Genomic DNA, 18,762 nt, shown 5'->3' with positions numbered 1-18,762 from the left:
CTGGAGGTTTTTGCATTGTGCCAATGAACTTCTCTCATTTCTTCCCCTTGGTCAGCTTAAGCAGGCTCCAGAAATGCTGGTTTGGCCAAAGGACGCCACTGGATTGGATATATTGGACCCTGTGTCTCTTCAGATCACACTTCCAAAATGGCAAAAGTACATTAGAGATTTTCACAGGCCACTTTCAAACTATGGGCTTCACTTGCTCATCAGTGGGTTGAGCCCACTGTGGCACAGCCTCAGAGCACAGCGCTTTCATGTATCCCTGTGGAATGCTATTCCACAGTTAGGGATGATACACACTTCTTTGAGTGTTAAATGCAAGAAAGGCTCACCCAGGGCTTTTAGCTGGATAGTCCTCTTTCGTTTCTCTTCACCTCCAAACCAGCATGTTGCTGCCACATCATACACCACAGCCGCCTTGGGCTGGAAGACCACTTTGACCATGCACTCAGCACCTGGGTTCAGCATGCCACGGTCAGGAACCATGTGGAAAGGGCTTGGTGTCTCCCAGGCAAACGCAGTAACAAGATCACTAGGAAATGGAGATATGTTTTTAAGTAGATGAATGGATCCTTGGCTGCCTGTGCAATCACACATAGGATGGACCTTTCCCAATGGATTTTTCAGTTAGGATGTGAAGCAAACAATGTTGAATGGCAGAATCCCAAATGCATCTGGCCAAATATGTGATGCTGGGAAGAAATTTGTCTCTAGGCTCTGCAAACACTCCACACTAATGAAATTTAGTTGTTACATCTAAGAACTTTATTAATGGCCATAAAATGTCTCAGCTTCATCATGTGATAGCAAACAAATCAGCTCCAGAATGAAGTATTTGCTTTTCCTGTATCTAAATTTGCTGCTACTTAATTCCAAATGAACGTTTGTTCCTTTTATATGCCCAGGTGAGAAGAGAGAACTGACCTGTTTTCCTAATGCTTCATTCAGCTCTCCAGAACTCCCTTTGCTTGTTTGATTTGTGCAAAGAACATGACATACCTTTTATAGCTTTTTATATTTTATTGATTCCAAGCTGTGTGTTACTTACCATCCATATCCTCCACTACCCTGGACCTCTTAGTCAGCACAAATGATTTCTTTAAGGGGAGAATAAATCACCTGAATTGGTTTCTGACTGATACCTTGCTCTGCTGAAAGTATACGTGCCCTCTGTCCTTTCCACCCTCCTCCTACATGAGCTGACTGCTTTGGGAAGCACAGGCCATTTTCCAGCTAGTAAAGGTTATTTTGCTCTCACCATGAATAGTTAGAAGTAAACCTCCTCCTTGCCTGCGAATTTCATCACTGCACTCCTTTCTACAATACTACCTGAAGTACTGCCCTTCCCTCATTACAATAACAGTCTGTGGTAACTGGGAGCATCTTCGCTCCTAAATGACAAGTCCAAGACACAAAATACTGCCACTGCTTTGGGCAGCTCCATGAACCTAAAAGCAGGCACTGGAGAGACTCTCTGACTTCTGTATTGCCTGCCTTCAGATCAAAAAGTTCAGCTCGAGCACCAGCAACTCCACTGCCACCCCCATGGTATTCCTGTGCTGAGGGAAGACATGTCGCAACATAGAAAGACTAAAATTTTTCCAGCAAGTAGCTCATCACTCCTTGCTCATGCTGGGCAGGCTGCCTTTGATTTACTAGAAGCCTAGACCTCTCCTGTGAATGTGGGATGTTCTCAGTGGGACAGCACGCTGGTCCCCATCTAGTTTCCGCACAAGAACGGTTCTCAGTGTATGCTGGAAACAGACAGATGTGAGGTGCCAGGATGTGCCCACAGTGAGATCTGACCCACACTACCATTTCTGCTGCCTTTTCAGCCATGACCTCAGAGGAGGCAGAGGTCTGCTGCCTGTTAAGGCAGCCAGTAGATCCAATAACTGGAATGAGCTGCATTCATTGGAGAGTCCAAGAAGGTAGCAAAATACCTGACAAAACAGAAAGACAGTTTGCCCAGCCATGTCCCACTCACCCAACATTGCGCACAGTGAATGTTGTCTCTGTAACGTTGTGGACAGCACAGACAGGCAACTGGACAGCAGCTGGGAAGAACAGACAGGGGCGTGGAAGCGTAGCACGCAAGGTGACAGAGAACTCACCCTCAGCCTTTTTAAAGCAGATGCTGTCTTCATATTCCCTCTGCACAGAAAAGCAAGGGGAGACAGCAGTTAGGCTGCATCTTGCAGGTACTGCAGTTCTACCCATGGACATCCATCACCTTCACCACAGTAAGAATATTGGGAAAAAAAAAACCAGGGGAGGCCTCTGTGCAGGACAGAAAGCATATGAAGCACTTTGAAAAGGCAGTCAATGAGGGAAGTACTCAGGCATACTCCTCACTCTGACAGGGAACACACAAACACCCTCAGAGCGAGCAATTGAAGACCACATTTGTTTCACCTCATTTGTTTCAATGCAGATGGATTTCTTTCAGTGTTTCCAAGATCCCAATTCAGCTAAACTGAAGCATGTACAGCCTTTCCTGGGGCTCCATGAGCACAGAAATATCAGTCTTTAAGTGCTTTGTCAGCTAGAGACCTAAGCAGATAACGCACAACTTAACAAAGCAGTGTTGACAGCACTGTGTATAAATAGCCCCAGGACTTCTGCTAACCAGCTAAGATAGAAGGAATTGCAAGATACTTCCGTGCTCCCCAATCATCACCTCTCCTGAGTACCATTTATACAGGTAAGGAGAGACCTTGGGCACTGCAACACGCAGTCCTTGCTCTCTCTAAGAAAGCAAGCCTCCTGCTCTAGCGATTGATGTGGTGCAGACAAACGGTTCTCTGAAAATGGAACAAGGCCAGCAGCTTATTTCATAAAGGGAACAGTGAACAGTCATCAGAAAATCATGATACTAAGAGTGCAGGGTACTGGGAATCCACCCAGTGATCACACTCTATGGCTAGCACTGAGATTCACATGGAAGACATACAGCTGTGGACAAGAGCTAGAGATCAACACTCAGAACCAAGACACACACAAGCTGAAAAATCAAGAAAAGGGTCTGGGTAAAAAGGGGCTGTTAAAGCTTGAAGCAACCCACCCCATCCAAAAAAAGGGAGGCTCTTGACATAATTACAGAAAAATCAGTAGCCCTTTAATATACAGGCTTTTGGGTCTCCTGTAAGAAAGCAGAGAGCGCAAGTCCCTCGACTCAAGGTTCTGCATTAAAACCACCCAGCTGAGGTTCCCTGGGATCAAACGAGGTATGGATAGTTCAAGCACTTTATCTTACTGATTTCATGGCCAGAAGCAGCACATGAAAAACTGGGAATACTCTTTGTGAGGATCGCTCTCCTAACTGCTGGCAAATTCTGAAGAGAGGCCAGGGGTTAGGCCTCCCTCAGGTGACGAATATGCGGGGAGAGCAGGAAGGTCATGCTGCCCAGTATTTCTATGCTAGAACCTTTCCTAAAGACCGATACATTCAGGTGAATGAAGACAAATCAGAAAGGACAAGAGAGTCAGAGGCCCACTGCCCCTCTGGAAGCCAGCCTGAGCACTGAGAGAGATGTTGCCACTTTACCTTTTCAGTCGGCCGGAAAACGATGGGCAGAGTTAAAGACATACCAGGGCTCAGGGTAATCGGCTGTGGAAAAACAGTGAAGAAGAATCGCGTGGAAGGACATCTAGATAATGAAATCAAAACAAGAGATTTTGTCTGAGCGCATACAGCTGTTAAGTCAGACAGCAGAACAGAGAATAAAGAATCAAAACCTCCAGACCCCACAACTAGAAGGCCTTTACACACCTGACCCCAAGGGTATCTTTGTAGCAAATCAGCAGAAACAGGGGCAGAACCCAGGTGTCCTGAAAACCCATTCCCAGTTCTAAATACCTACCCCTTCCTTGAACAATATTTTACATTCCCAGGCCATGCAGCATGGGCAAAACACATATTTGAGTTTCAGAGCAGGGAGGGTCATGGGGAGTGCTGGAGTGGCTCAACATCCAGTGGGACTCCCGGGACCAATGGTTTTAGGACACACTAGTGACTGGCTGGCATACATCCACAATTAAAATCTCACTAGACTGGAAATGCCTCACAGACAGAAGTATCAGCAAAACAGAATTAAAAAAAAAAAAAAAAAAAAAAAGGCATTTCATTTAAAATATTCCTGCCAGGATCAAGGGCTGTGCTTCTGAATTAGCAGGTTTCTGTCCTGCTACGTAAGTGTTCATATGCTGTCTATAGCACAATGACCAAGGAGAGAGGGGACAGAGGAACCCAAGAAAAGGTGCTAATGTGACTGATACAGCAGAGATAGGATCATAATGCAGCGAGAGCATGAGGAGTACGAAGGAGAAACAAACTCCCCACGCACCTGTAGCTCAGCTTCTGGGTTTTCTCATGAATGTTTTTCAAGATCAGGTGTTTGATCGTCTCTTTTCCAAGCTCCCAGCCATGCCACCTGAGTGTTTCGGCCACCTCGATGCCCCAGAATACGCCTTTCTTCTTCTTTGCCTTTCTTGCAGAAAGCTTAAGGAGTTGCAACAGAGACATTAGCAGTTTGGGAGGGAGGAGAAATCACGCAACAGCTGTTTCTCTAGCTAGAGGTTTGACTCCAGCAAAGGACAGGAGGAGCCACCCTGCGGCAAAGCTCTAAGAGTCACCAAAAGCCCTGTTGCAGGAGTCCAGAGGGGACGCCTCCTGGCCACAGCCCAAACAACAGATACTAAAGGATGTCATGAACGAGGGGAGCAAAGGCTAAAGGGTTTTTCTGTTTTCCTTCTCTCCCTGCCTTGCCAGTAATCCACCCACGATAACTGCATGCTTCGCTCGTCCACTCACCTTCCTGATGCAGCCACAGCGCAGCTTCCGAAAAGAGTCAGAGTTTTGGGGCTCGCCATGCACCTGAGCGAGCATCTGCAAAACAAGAGGGAAAAGTCCTCACGCATGCTGCTCCTGCACCTAGGCAGCCTTTGCTGCCAGGACCTGGGCTCCCCAGAAGCCCAACGGCCCCTCCTCAGGCTCAGGGCGGCACACCTCCCCGCAGGGGCTGCGGTGTCCCCGTTCGTGACCCCATCTTGCCAGCGGAGTCCAGCCCTCCCCACAGCCCCTGCTGTCCCCAGACTGCTGCAGCCCCACACCGCAGCTCCTTGGCACAGGCCGTGACCCCCACCTCCCTCACAGCTCAGCCCCGTGTGGCAGAGCTCTCCTTGGGCCTCTACTGCAAAGCCCTGCCCTGCCCCAGCCCCCTATAGACCCACAGAGCCCAGTATAGCAAGGCCCTGCTCTATAGCCTCGCCCGGCCCCTCAAACCCTATACAGACGACTGTGGCACGGCCCTGTTCCCTACAGCAAGAGCCTGCCCAGCTCCCTAGGGCTCGGCCCAGTCCTTCGCAACCCGGCCTGGGCCCCGGGCCCCCGCCGCCAGCCCGTCTCCCTATAGCACAGCCCGGCCCCGGGAGCCCGGGCCACCTCGGGTGCCGCCGGCCCCGGCCTCTCAGCGCCACCAGGCGCCGGCCCGTGTTGCCATGGGGACCGGACACCGCCGCGTCCCCCCGAGCAACGACGGCGGCCGCCTCGGGTCAATCCGCGCGGGGCGCTGCCGGGGCGGCCGCCAGGGGGCAGCAGAGGGACGCGCAGAACCGGGGAGGGAGGGGGCAGCCACGGGGCGGGAGCGCAGGGGCAGCTGGAGGGGTGCAGGGGGGGGCAGCAAGGAGTGCAGGGGCAGATGGGGGCCGGGGGGAGAAGGGGGAGCTGAGGAGCAGGGAGATAGAGAGGGGCGGGGGGCAGACGGGGGGGTGCAGGAGAGAGCTCAGGGTGGAGGGGTGATGGGGGGGTGCGAGGAGGGAGGCAGGCGCAAGGCTGGGTCAGCGAAGGGCGTGCCCGGGGGGATGGGTGGGTGAGGGGGCTGGGGGGCTGAGGTGGAGATGCCGGGGCGAGGGGCGCAGCAGGCTGGAGAGGGCTGGCGTAGGGATGCGGTGGCACCTTAACGCGGCCAGGTCACTCTGGGGTCCTTGCAGCACCGGTGACACAAATAACAACGTGACCATTGCCAAAAGCAATTATGGAGCCGAGACTGGCAGAGGGGAGCCCTGGCTGCAGGAGCCCATCAGGTATCCTGGGCATCATTCCCATGGGGCACCACCACCGCCATAGGACTCTCCTGCATCTTCCCAGTGCCTTGGATGGCTCTACAGGAGGGGAGGACCCCGTGTCCCCAGTGGGGAGGGCCAGAGAGCCCCTCTAGGGTACACAGGCAGCAGCATGGCCAAGTCCCACAGCCTGGGGAGGGTGCCAGGGCAGAGGCAGGAAGCGGATGCAGCTTTAATGGCATTTGTTGGTGTTTACAACATGAGTCATCTGGCTAAGCAGCCATAAATCAGCACCCCAACTCCTCCAGCATCAATTCTGTCCCCTCCTCTGTCCCCCCAGCACTGGATGAGTGGCTGGCTCCTGCAGGAACAACCTCATAAATAACAGCAACAAAACAAACCCTCCTGCAGCCACGGTGGACCCATGTGCACCAGCCGCAAGATGAACGCCTCCCATCCATCACTTTAATGGTTGTACTCTGGAAATTAAACCTGTCACAGTCCATCAAGGTGAATGTTTTAAGTCTGTGACATCCCTTCAGCTCCCTTCCTCCTTCCTGGTACTTTGTTGTTGTTGTTGCTTCCATTCTCTCTTTTTCCTCTCTGCCCCTCCCCATTCCTGTCCCCCCAACCTCACCCCCACCCCAGTGTGCCCAGCTCCAGCCTGTGGTGCTCTCTGTGCTCCCCCACTGCCAGAAGACCAGGTTGTACATCAGGTGGTAGATGTCTTTGGCACTGAGACTCCTGCAGCCATGGGCTGGCATCTGCCAGCATCTCCGTGCCCAGTCCTGCATACCTGCTGGGGGGGTGCACAGCTTCCCTGGGGCAGTGGGTCTCTCCTGCCCTGCTGTCCCTGCAGGGTAATGGCAGGTAGCTGGGTATCATCCTTTCCTATTTCTCTTTCCCTTTCTCCTTTCCTTCCCTGTCTTTTTTTCCCCCTTCTCCCCATTCATTCCTCTCCTGCTCCATGTTACGCCAACCATCACAGGCTCCTGGCACCTGACCCCTACCCTGGCTCACATCTCCCTTGGAGCAAAAGCTGCACCCTCCCCACGACCAGAGCTCCCGTCTGGGCAGTGCCAGGGTCTGGACACCTCCTACGTGAGTAGTGGGTCCTGCTGTGCCCTGGGATGTGTTGCCTGGAGACAGTGGACCTGGGCACCGAGAATGCCATGCATCCAGGAGAAAGCTGCTGAGCTGCCAGCAGCCACTGTGGGTCACTGTCACTCCACACGGGACCATCGTTTGTCTGTCCGTTCACCCATCCGTCAGTCCGTCCATCCATCCATCCTCCCTCCCATCATCTGCTTCCCCTGCCTATCCCTCTGTCCCAAAAGGGTCGCATCTGCTCCCCTGCCCGGGGTGCTGCCCACCAGCCCCACTGCAGCCCCAGCTGCAGCCAGGTGTTACCCAGACCTAGTCCCACTGCAGCCCCAGCTGCAGCCAGATGTTACCCAGCCCTGCGAGGTGTGACAGACCCTTACCTGTCCTGTCCATCACTGACCAGCTGCTGGAGGTGACCCGGGGCTCCCCAGGGGCTGCTGCCCCTCAGCAGCTCCCAGCCCCACCGCAGGTCCTGGGAGCAGACAGCCCTCCCTGCCACATCCAGGCAGGAACAGTGAGAAGAGAGGAGGGGACAGCAAGATGTGAGGCAGGAGGGAAACACCACAGGCTGCCTGGGAATGAGATATTCCAGCCCACCCTGCCGTGCCCCTGCAGCCCTATGTGCACTGTGGTGGTGAAGCTGCCCCCTCAGGCGGGGGGGGGGGGGGCGGGGGGAGGTTGGACATTGCCAGGTTGGTCCCTCTGCCTTCATGGCCATCTCAGCATCCCCAAGGGGAGGCCCAAAAAGTGTGCAGGAGGCATGGGAGGTCTATAGTGTCTGCCTAGTGCTTCTAGGGAGGTGGCAGAGTTTCTGTTGTCATCCCGCTACCAGGGGTTGATTTGAGCGCAGCCAGAGTGACCAGGGTCCGAAGAAGATCATGAAATGAGCCCATAAAGTGGCTGAGCGGGATTCAGACATTGGCACAGGAAAAGGGGGATTCACCACAGCACTGAACCCTCACAAACAGCCTGAGCATCTCTCTCAACCTAGGAGGCCTCTGTCCCCACCTTACTTTGGGGCAATGCCACACTGATGCAACCAGGCTAATTGCAGCATGGAAACCAGCACTGCTGCATTAGCTGATGAACCAGCTCGGCTTCACAGGAGAGGTTAATTTTGTCCTGCAAAGCACAGATCCCACCAGGGATGCTGCAGGTGCAGGAGGAGGCAGGGCAGGCTGGCAACATCCTGGGCATCCTCATTCCCAGCCCTTCATGCAACCAAGGGGAAGGGCAGCTGGCACCACGCAGGGATACACTGCTCCAGGCACTGTCATACCCAACAAGGAAGGGGCAGTGCACAGTCGAAGGAGGGTTTGGGGGTCTCTCCCTTCCAGCCATGCTGGTGGGCTGCCAGCTGTGCAAGTCTGCTGTCCCCACCCAGTTCCCCAGGTACCCTGGTAAGACAGTGCAGTGGCAGGAGTGGGGCAGAACCTTATGTCCCCTAAGGAAGAGCACAGGCATCCAGATAACAGCTTTATAGGGGAGGGATGTGGGGACTCCCTCAGATACACACAGAGGAATAATTATGAGTTAAATAGGATCCAAACACACATAAGTTAAAGGGAGGCAGGTGCCCTGCAGCCCCCCAGCTCTGCCCAGGCACAGTCTGTGTCTGCCAGCAGGGAGATCCCTGCCACTGCAGCCCAGCCCCTCTCCCCAGCTGGCTCCGTCTGCCTTTCACAACACAGAGCTGATCTTCCTCTCCATGGCACCCATCTCCTCCTCCTCCTCTTCCTCTTCCTCCTCGCCTCCTGAGCAAGAGGAGTCTGGGCCGTAGCCCAGCTTGGCGGTGCTGCAGTGCAGAAAGCCGGAGCCAGGGCTGTGCCCCAACAACTCGTGGCTTTCGGCAGCTTGTCCCTGGGGCTCGCCTGGCAGCAGCTTCTCACAGGCTTTGCTGAGCCCTCGTTGCTTCTCAGCCTCTGCCTGTGCCCCCTGTTCCTTGGCTTTGCGGCTCCGCTTCCACTTCATGCGGCGGTTCTGGAACCAGATCTTCACCTGCCAAAGGAGAGACCCCAGGGGAGAGCATGTCCCCCTGCCCCATCCTGTCCCCACTCACCCCCTCACCTTCCCTGCATGGAGGGCATCCCCCAAAACCTCTTTGTTGCAGGGCATCCCGTGGTGCTGCGGGTCTCTGGAAGGAGGCTGAGGTTGTCGTGGGGAGAGGAGTCTGTAGCGGGCTGCTTCCCCCTGCCCAGCTTCTGCAGGATGCCCAAGGACATGCACAGGGAGGTTTTAATTTTAGCCCCACAGAAAGCCCCCTCCCACAGTGTACCAAGGGATGGGAAAGCTCTGAAACCCAAGCTGGGGGTGCCAGGTGAAGAGGAGCAGTATTTCTGGGTGCCCTTCACAAGAGAAGGGCCTGGAGCCCACCAGGCAGGTCTCTGCAGAAGACGCTCCAGAAGGGCTGCTGGTGGGGACAGAGGTGTGTGGCGCTGATGGCAGCCAAGTGAGGGGCATCAGCATTGCCCATGACCTTGACTTCCCTCCCTGGAAGCTGTCTGGTGCTATGCTCCTTCCCTCCAGGACCAAGGTACCTGTGTCTCGGTGAGCATCAGTGACGTGGCCACCTCAAAACGCTTGGGTCTGGACAGGTACTTGTTGAGCTTGAACTGGTTCTCCAGCTCCAGGAGCTGCTGGCTGGTGAAGGCTGTGCGGGGCCGACGACACTTCCCCATCAAGCCCGACTGTGGGGCAGCTGTGGAGCAGACAGTGGGCAGGGGTCAGGGGATAGCAGGGGTGTAGGGGGACACCCCCTCAGCAAGTCCGGGATGAGGAGGAAGGCAAGTGTCTCTTCCATCATCTCCCGCCCCAATAATGGCTTTATTGCCTGGCTGATAGGAACCAGTGAGATATGTTATCAGGCCTCGGTGTGCAACTGGGATCAGTCCTGTGACTGAAATTAATCCTCCTTTTTTATTGCTGGGCCATGCAGGTGGCTGCCCAACTGCCAGGGGTTGTGGCGGCAGGGCTGCCCAAGAGCCCCGCTATCTTGCCTGTAGCCCTTGAAGGCAGCACGGCGCTGAATCAGGAGGCAGCAGGAACAAAGGGACCTTTGAGAGTGCAGTGTGGGTTGGCTGCTGCGCTGTGTTTGATCCCTGCTTATCTCCTCTCTGCTGGCTTTATTGTCCTGATGAGTTCAGCTTTTACTGCTTCTCCTAGCACTGCAGCAGCAATCAAACCCAGAGGTTTGCAGCTGGGAGTAAAGTGCCAGAGCGGCACCGGAGGGGGCATTAACAGGAAAGGTCCTTGGCACATCCCCACCACTGCATCTCAGGGGGGTCTAGATGGAGCATCGTGGCCCCAGAGAGGTGCCCTGCTTGGCAAGGGTTGCTCTGGCTGGCCCGCTTTCCAGGACATGGGGCACCATCCATGTTATCTCCCTGAGATTCCAGCTTTGATCCCGACCTGCCCATCTCCCAAGGTGTCCACCAAGCCCTTCACAAACACAGCTGTGACACATGAGGCAAGAATTTATGGAGCAGGAATTAACTGATCGCAATCCAGGTTTGATCCCAAGTACCTGGATGCTGGGTGGGATGAGTCAAACAGGCAGAGCCCAGGCTGGCTGGGGCTCTGCAAACTCCTCATGGGAGTGGAGATGGACATGACCCTGCCTGGGCCTGCAGCCTCACATTGCCAGGAGAGACAGCCCATGGGACCCACCTTGCAGCCACTGGCCGGTTAAACTAGGGACTGAATAGAGGCACGCTGTGCCGACAGCTCTGACACACATACATGGTGTGTTACTTTGCACACAAAACATATTCAAGGCTAAAACCAAATGAGAGGCTCAAAGGATTTCTGGGACAAATACAAATGTCAGATTAAAGATGTCTCAGCTCCGCAGAGTTTGGCTGCTGTCTGGGCTCTGGCTGGCCGTGGGTGCTCTGGCTGTACAAATCCTCAGTAGAGACATGGGACCAAACAGACCTGAGAGGCTCTACTCCGCTAAGGAAAGGAGGTACCACAGGGACCAGCATCTGCAGGGACAGGGCAGCCCATGCTAACACTCCTTGAAGCTTCTTGGCGGGGAAGGCCAGAGATGCATCAGAAAGAACCGGTGGGGAAATTCATTCAGCCAGTGTTGGTGGGGAGCACAACACAAAGCAGCCCCAGACAGCATCTGGCAGCCTGAGGGCTCTGGCACCTGGCAAGCCCCCTTTGCTGCCAGAGACCGGGGGTGCACTGGGGCACCCAGTGCCTCAGTCCTGCCCTGAAGCAGGGGCTGCATTGCCCAGGCTGGCTATACCAGGTCGAGGAAGGGTCCCTCTGCGCAGGTCCTCTTTCTGGGCATGGTCTGTAAAGGATGCTTCAGGTAAAGAAAAGGGAAGAGGGTATGCCCACATCCCAGCATTCCGTGATCCAGGACTTCTGTGCTGTCTGAAGCTGGAGGCTGTTTTGCCAGAGGTGAAGTAATACCATATTCCCAGGCTGAATTCCCCACCCCAAAGCAGAGAGCCGAGGACTTGGCTTCTAGGGCACTGCATCCTGGCTCTGTGGAGCACAGACCACTCTGAAAGGCTCCTCTGTGCCTACTCCTATAAGGTCAGATGTGGCCAGCCTAAAAACAGATGTGGGAAGAGTGGTGGCACAGAAGTGAGTCTCAGCCCCAAAAGCAGCGGGAGTTTGGTCTGTCCAGCTTCAGAGGATACTGGAAGGCAGCTTGCTTTAACACACACCACCATGCCCCCCGGCAAGGGGTTCACTGTTCCCTGGGTAAGATGCTGAGGACTGCTTGGTCTAGCAGGGAAAAGAAGAATAGAATGTTTGCCCAAAAGCCAAATAAATCCAAATGGGATATATGCCAGATGACTACCAATGCAAGGGACCAACTGCTGGAGCATGATCCCTCTGTCAGCCCCAGCTTCTTCATCTCGGTGTCTCCAATTCAGGCTCAGTGCGGTGGTGTCCATTACAAACCTTGTACAGACCCTTACTTCCCTGGGAGCCCACCCTGCCTCCTGCCCCAGTACTGACAAAAAAAACCCAACTCTCAAACCCCTCTGTGGTGGTGTTATACAGTTCAAGCCACCACCAGTCCAAAGCCCAGCCTACACAGGTACAGCTGGCCACCTAACCTGTGACGTCCTCTGACAATATGCCCTTCAGCAGCTACTATTACCCATCACCACCGTTCCCCACTGTGACTTGTTCAAGATTTGGCTGCAGACAAAACGGGGTGAGCCCAAACTGACATAGCTTTAAGGTCCACCTGACCTTCAGCCACCCAAAGCAGCAGGTCAGCATGGACCTGAGCAACCAAAATCTCTGGTCTCAGAGCTGCTGTTAGCTTCCTGGAAGGGCCCTGGCTTCTTTGCATGGGGAGAATATGGAGGAAAAGGATCTGCTGTTTCTCACTGAGGAAGGAGCAAAGGGAGGAGGAGGAAGTGGAGCCTGAGGATATGAAGAGGGTTTAATTTTCCCATGCAAAGAAATGATGTCTTATGGGTACTGGCAGCTCCAGCCTGTCCTGACAGTGTGCTTAGTGGAGTCCTGCCCCCACTTGTCCTGTGGCAATCTGTCACATGGGCATGGAGAGCATTGTCCCAGTGGATGCATAGCAAGCATCCCCCCAGGGATCACCTCCCCCAGCCTGTACCAGCTGAGCTATGAACCCATCCTCATCACAACTGGCATCCCATAGATGGGGTGCCTTCCCTTTGGGAAGGCTCTCCCCATTATCCAGCTCCTACCAGAAGACCAGCGACTGCCTCAGCATCACACCTTTGCTTGCCAAAGGATTTCCTATCTTCCCAGCCATCTCCTCTAGTGCTACATCTAGGATCAGAATTTGTCTCAATGTCCCTTCAGCCTGGCAGGGCTTGGACCCCCTGATGGGTACCCAGCATTTGGCTGCAACATCAGTAAATTAATTGCTTGGCCTGGAGCCGGGAATGTCCTCTGAGTCTGAGGTCAGGAGCTCTACAAGGCAGCTGCCTCCTGGATAATTAGATAAAGCTTATAAAAAATTGTTGGTTTATTTGATACATTTCCGTCTACTTGATAACAAAGGTAATCCTAGGTTGATATTAACCCACTTGGTTTTAATTTGGTTTGTTTAGCTATAGTTCACTTAACTTTGTGGGCTGGCAAATAAAGGAGAGGAAATTAGCACCCTGACTGCTTTGGAGGTGTTTCTGCAGATGTCAGGGATGGGAGGGAGAGATGTGGTCTCACCAGCATCAGGGCCATCACCAGAGGCTTCTCCTGGTCTGCTGGCAGCCCTAACCATTGTCCGTGGGCAGCCTGTGTAAGGGCACTTGCTACTTCTGTTAGCTCCTTACTTGCTCCACCTTTGACCCCTGACTGCTGCTTGCCAGCTGTTTTCCAGCCCATGCTTCCTGCTGACAACGGACCAGTGTGCACCTGGTGAGCCTTGGAAAGTGGTGATTTTTTAAACAGTTTGATATGACCTGTCTTGCCTGCTCTCCTAGCCCAGCACAGCCCATCAGCCAGGTCTCTGCTGCTGTGGGCAAGATCTGGCCAGAGCTCCAAGCCATCAAGGTGGTAAGTAGATGATGCAGAGAAGCAGCATCCCAGGAAAGCCATCTGAACACCAGGTCCCCTGCAGGGAATCCTTTGCTCTTCCTGAGAGTCTGCAGCTGTATGTCACCACTCCACCCCCTGCTCCTACAGCTCTCTGCCAAGGCAGGTCCACCACCACTGCATTTCCATGCTGATACCTGGGGCAAACAAATCACAGCTCCCAGAAATACTAATAGGCACGGCACCCTGGTGCAAAACGCTCCTCCTGTGCAGTTCAGGAGTGCTCAAAGCCCTAGGACAAGGACCCAGGCTGGAGACAGGCAGCTGCAGCAAGGGCATGCCTGCTCCTATGCTCAGGCCTCCCCACCCAGCCCTCTCACTCCGCATTGCAGCAGAGGCAGCCAGGCACTGCCTGCGACTCTGCAGAGGCAGATAGTGAGGAAGGCATGGTACCCACTTGCACTGCAGCAGGAGCACTTTTCTGAGCAATCCCAGCACCCAAGACCAGGCCAGGTTCCTAAGGGTACCCACAGTCTCAGACCATCTCCCCAGCACCCTACCTCCCTCATATACAGGTGAGAGCAGGGCGAGTGTGTGCAATGCATCCCCGCAGAGCTTGTGGCTTCATTTCAGGGGCTGTCCCACTCCTTCTCCTACCCTGACCGTTCCCAGGAGACCAAACTAGACCATACCTGCAAAACACCTCTATGCATGCAGCTGAAGAAGGAATTTATTCCAGGATTTAGTCCTGGAATCCCCTATAAATAAATCACAAAGGTGATCTCCCTCTGGGATGCCCCAGAACATGTCCTAGGAGGCTTTCAGATTCATCTCTTCCAGTTATCTATGTCGGCTGCTACCCAGATAGCTAAACATGACCAGCACCAGTAGCATGGACACTTGTGCTCAGTCACTGTGGAAACCTCAGCCAGGCAGGTCCATCTGTCTGTCTAGGCTAGGTGTTGGGACAGGGCACCCAGCCCACCACCACCCTCAGAGGAATGAGGATGGGCTATGCAGGCAGCATGTCCTAAGCAAGTGCCCCTTCCTGTCCCTGCATACCCATGCCACTGTCCCTGTCCCCACACCATGGCCAGCACACTGGGGCAATATGAGCCCAGACACAGCCCTAACATGCAGCTGGAGCCAGTGCTAGTGACTACAAGGACAAGGCACACTGCAAAGGGACCTGCTTTCAGAGCCTGCAACGAGCCCACAAGAGGAAAGGCTGAGGACACACTTGAGAACCCAAACGTTCCCAGTGGACTGAAACAAGGATCTGAAGATGCGTGAAGAGCAGGGTCTGACGATGCAGTCTACATGGCATTGGGAATAACACCAAGCAAGGACCAGGGGAGCAGGATCCTCGGGAGAACAAGTGTGGAGAGAAGAATAGACCCCAAGCTAAGCATAAGCCCCTCAGGTCAGAAGTAATGTCTGTGGGGAAGTACGGGCAGGTAGAACAGCTGCAAATGCACAAAGCTTCATCCTTCTGCCTCAGGGAGGCATCAGCTCACACTCTGCACCCAGCTTGGCCCCTGTGCTTTGAGACAGGGGGACATTTGGAAGAAAACCCTGAAAGCAGTCAGGATGGAAACTGGCTTGGAGGAGATGGAAGCAGTTGGGCTGTGTAGTGGGGGGAGGAGAAAGCTGAAAGGGACCTACAGAACCTTACCTTGCCATGTGCAGACCAGGCAAGCAAAGAGAATGGATAGTGATTTGCTGTGTTTGGTGTGATAAATCTTGGGAGCAAACCGGAGCACAAAAAGCTTCACAGCAGGAGAATTGCTGAAATATTAAATGGGACAGTCTGTGGAAAAAAGAATCCCCCCCTGCAAAAGGCTCCCCAGAATTGGGAGCAGACACATTTAGGCAAGGATATGGATTGAAGGTGGTCACTGGTTTAAAAATCAGCAGATCTGGCAGCTTTTGCTGCATCCCTGTTAAACCTACATGTACCTTTCTTTGGCTCTACCCTGCTTTGGGCTCTCCAGGGTTCCCGTGCATCCTAGCACAGCCCAAAAGCTCTTTCCACAAGCTGTTCTCGCACCCATGATTTGGCCTTTGTGTCCTTTCAGCAGGGTTTTGGACACAACCAGCTCTGGAGTGCATCTTGCACTTGAGAGGTATGGAGCTGATGCACAAATGCAAATTTGATGCACAAATATCTCTACATTATTCCAGCCAGAAGCTGTGCTCAAGGCCACAGGGACAGATGCAGTGGTGTGATCCCACCCTGGTGAAACACAATCCTGCGTGAAACTGTTGGGATGCCGAGATACACTGACAGACTCAGACCCTGTGAGGACAATGTGGCCTCTGCAGAGGAGTAGGAAGGTGCTTCACCACCCAACAAATAGAAATATTTACACACACACACCCGCTCTTAACAACATGCTGGAAGAGTGCACACAGCCCATAGCACTGGAGGCTTATTCTACACCTTTAGGTGCCACCACCACTTCACGGCTGGACCTACCCTACAGTCCAGGGAGAGCCAGGGAAAGGGAGACAGCCCAGTGAAGGGAACAGACTCTTTCCCTTCAACCTGCCCAGGTATAATTTGAGGAAGGAACAATGAATGGGATGTTTCATGTTAATTCTCCATTTTTGTACTATTATTCATGCAGCCAGTTTATTAATTAACTGACTTAGGCAGCTTTTTTCTTTTTAGCGGGCTCCCAGATTATTAAGACCCTAAACTCAGCTAATCAGTCTGGATACTCTGCTGGTGGTTTATTCAAACCACTCCGAGTTTATTGCCCACTGGCCTCATCTTTGCAGTGACCAGACCTCCGCTCACCCCACGCACAGGGCAGGGGCCGGGTCACACTGCCAGGGGTGCCAGTGCCCGGCGGGGCAAGAGCCCGAGGTCGGTCCATGCGCCGTCCACGCCCTGCAGGACCCTCCCCACCCGTGGCCCATCGCTGCAGTGCAGGAGCCGGTGCCTGCCCGCAGCCCTGCCCGTGCCCGCCGTGCCAGGGGCTGTGCACGGAGCCGGCGCCCGCTTTGCGTGCCCGAAGGGACCGGCGCTGAGCGGGAGCCGAGCGCGCTGCCGGGCTGACCGATCTCTGCATCTCCCGTCGGCACCGGGCTCAGCGGCCCCTCGCCCCCACGAGCCGAGCGCGGCGGCGGGCGGTGCCGGGAGCCCCGGCCCTTCCCCGGCCCAGGGGCCGGGTCCCGCCGCGCACCTTTCGGTGTCGAGCCGCAGGGATCCGGACGGTTCGTTCCCAAGTACACCGGGCGGGAGTTATTCGTTTCCCAGTGTCGGTTCCCGCCGCCGCTTCTTTATTTTCGTTTCCTTCCCGCCGCGGCCGAGCTCAACGAGCCCGCGACGGCCGTGCGGGACCGGCAGCTGGGGCCGGCGCGCCTGGCCCGGCCCTGGAGCAGCTCTGCTCCGGCGGCACCGGGGCGGGCAGTGCCCCTCGGGGCCGTCCCGAAGCACCGGGCCGGCGTAGGGCGAGACTTTGCCCTTCGGATCGGGTTGCCGGGGCCCCGCAACCCTCGAAGGTCTCCGAAGCGCGGGTCTTGCTTCCCCCCGTCAATGGGACCCCTGCACATGCCCTGGCTGGGGAGCGGGTCTGGGCGCAGCAAAAGCCCCGCGTTGGGGTCAGCTCCGAGGGCTCACCGCCCCCGCGGGGCTCCTGACCAGGACCGCCGGGGAGCTGCGAAGAGGCGGCCTCGGAGACCCTCAGCCCTCCGTCCCCGAGGGCACCTGCACCCCGCTGTGCCGGCGGGGGCCTCCGGGGTTTGGAAGGGGCAAGAGCCGCGTCCCGCCCGACAGGAGGGTGGGTCCCCGGGGTCACTCACCGTGGAAGTCGGAGAGCCTCGGCACCAGCATCCCGGCTCGGATCCAGTGCTCCAGCGGGAAAGAGCCGGCCACGGCCGCCTTCAGATGCTCTGCGCCGGGCGGCGGCAAGTGTGGGATGCCGGTGTAGGCGAAAGCGGGGTGCTGGCCCCCCAGGGCTGGGAGCGGGTACACGGCGGGCGGGTAGAGGGCCGGCAGGGCGCCGAGCCCGGGGCCGGGGAGGTGCAACAAGCCGGGCTTGGGGACGAAGCCGGCCGGGGCGAGGGGCGCAGCAGCCGCGGGCGCCCGCGGCGAGGGCGTGTCGGAGCGCCCGGCGGGGCCGGGGCTCGCCGCGGGGCTCCCGGGGCTCAGCCCCGGCGGGGAGCCGCTCCGTGCCGGCTCTTCAGCCAGGAGCGCCTCGATGCGGAAGTTTTGGGACTTCTCCATGGGCTTGTGCATGACCCAGCCCCTTGCAGAGCCGCCGGGCCCCCCAGCACCCCGCCGCTCCCCTGCCAGGGCACAGCCCGGCCGGGCAGCCCCGGGCCAGCACTGGCGGGCATCCACCGGCGGGGCCCCGCCGCACCGCGCTCCGCGGGGCTGCCCTCGGGGGCAGCCCTCCTCTCCGCTCCTCCTCCCGGGCACTCGCTCGCCCGCCGGCACAGGGGGGGTTTTAACCCCCCCTCCATCTGCCCCAGCTCCCCATTGGCTCCGCGCCGGCCCCCCGCCCCGTCGGTCCGGCCTGCCTCCCCGCGGGCCCCAGCCGGGCTCCCCGTCGGTCAGCCTCCCTCCTCCGGCTTCCTCATCCCCACGCCGCAGCCGCGGGGACGTGCCGGGGCCTGACCCGGACCGCTCTGCCTCTTCCCAGCCTGGCAACCCAGCTCAGTCCCGGTCCACAGCCAGAGGGTCCCCAGCCTGCAGGACCCACCGCCCAGGGCACTGAGCCCATCGTCCTGACCCTGAGCCAGTCTTACTTTCCTTAGAGCCGCTCAGCGGGGCAGTGGGTCCGTGGCTGCAGGGGAGCCGTCTGTGGGCTGCAGGAGCCCTGGAGAGACTAAACAGACCTGGGCACATGCAGGCGAAGCATTGCTGGGCTCCAGTGCAGCCCTGGCTCTGCGGAGCCCCCAGGCACTTAGGGGGCAGAGTGCCTGGCTGGCAGGGCAGGAGAGGTGCTAGCTCAGCAGCAGGCTCGTCGGGATCACTGGCAACACCCAGCTGTGCCACTTCCCTTGGCACCACTCTGGGCCAGGGACATCAGTGGACCTCAGCTGGACACACACATCTGCCTCCCTGGGAGGGAAGAGGGCAGGGATTAGCCC

General features: G+C 56.2%; 2 protein-coding genes across 3 annotated transcripts in view; both read right to left on the bottom strand.

Moving 5' to 3' along the window:
- The window catches only part of CFAP65 (cilia and flagella associated protein 65), a 33,640-nt gene extending 28,261 nt beyond the window's left edge, over positions 1-5,379 (bottom strand). Inside the window, exons 1-5 of one of the 2 annotated variants that reach the window (XR_008748426.1) lie at positions 4,817-5,379; positions 4,350-4,504; positions 3,551-3,653; positions 1,991-2,157; positions 336-535 (exon numbers count right to left, since the gene is read on the bottom strand). Coding sequence is in view for 1 of the 2 variants with exons in the window: in XM_027782342.2 (XP_027638143.2) it covers positions 336-535; positions 1,991-2,157; positions 3,551-3,653; positions 4,350-4,504; positions 4,817-4,891 (700 nt within the window). In the remaining variant the exon portion in view is untranslated. The remainder of the gene's footprint in view (positions 1-335; positions 536-1,990; positions 2,158-3,550; positions 3,654-4,349; positions 4,505-4,816) is intronic. The other variant, XM_027782342.2, reaches the window with a different exon arrangement.
- Positions 5,380-8,749: 3,370 nt separating this feature from the next.
- On the bottom strand, positions 8,750-17,905 carry LOC101921730 (motor neuron and pancreas homeobox protein 1-like). The gene is made up of 3 exons (XM_005234317.3): positions 17,470-17,905; positions 9,708-9,868; positions 8,750-9,168 (listed from the first exon to the last, which is right to left on the bottom strand). The coding sequence occupies exons 1-3, from the start codon at positions 17,903-17,905 to the stop codon at positions 8,851-8,853; spliced, it is 915 nt and encodes a 304-aa protein (XP_005234374.3). The 3' UTR covers positions 8,750-8,850.
- Between the last annotated feature and the right edge of the window lie 857 nt (positions 17,906-18,762).

The sequence above is a fragment of the Falco peregrinus genome, chromosome 8 (assembly GCF_023634155.1).
Source record: "Falco peregrinus isolate bFalPer1 chromosome 8, bFalPer1.pri, whole genome shotgun sequence".
In the NCBI taxonomy this organism is placed as follows: domain Eukaryota; kingdom Metazoa; phylum Chordata; class Aves; order Falconiformes; family Falconidae; genus Falco; species Falco peregrinus.
Note: the sequence above shows the minus strand (reverse complement) of the source record. Positions and strands in the feature narration are given on the sequence as shown.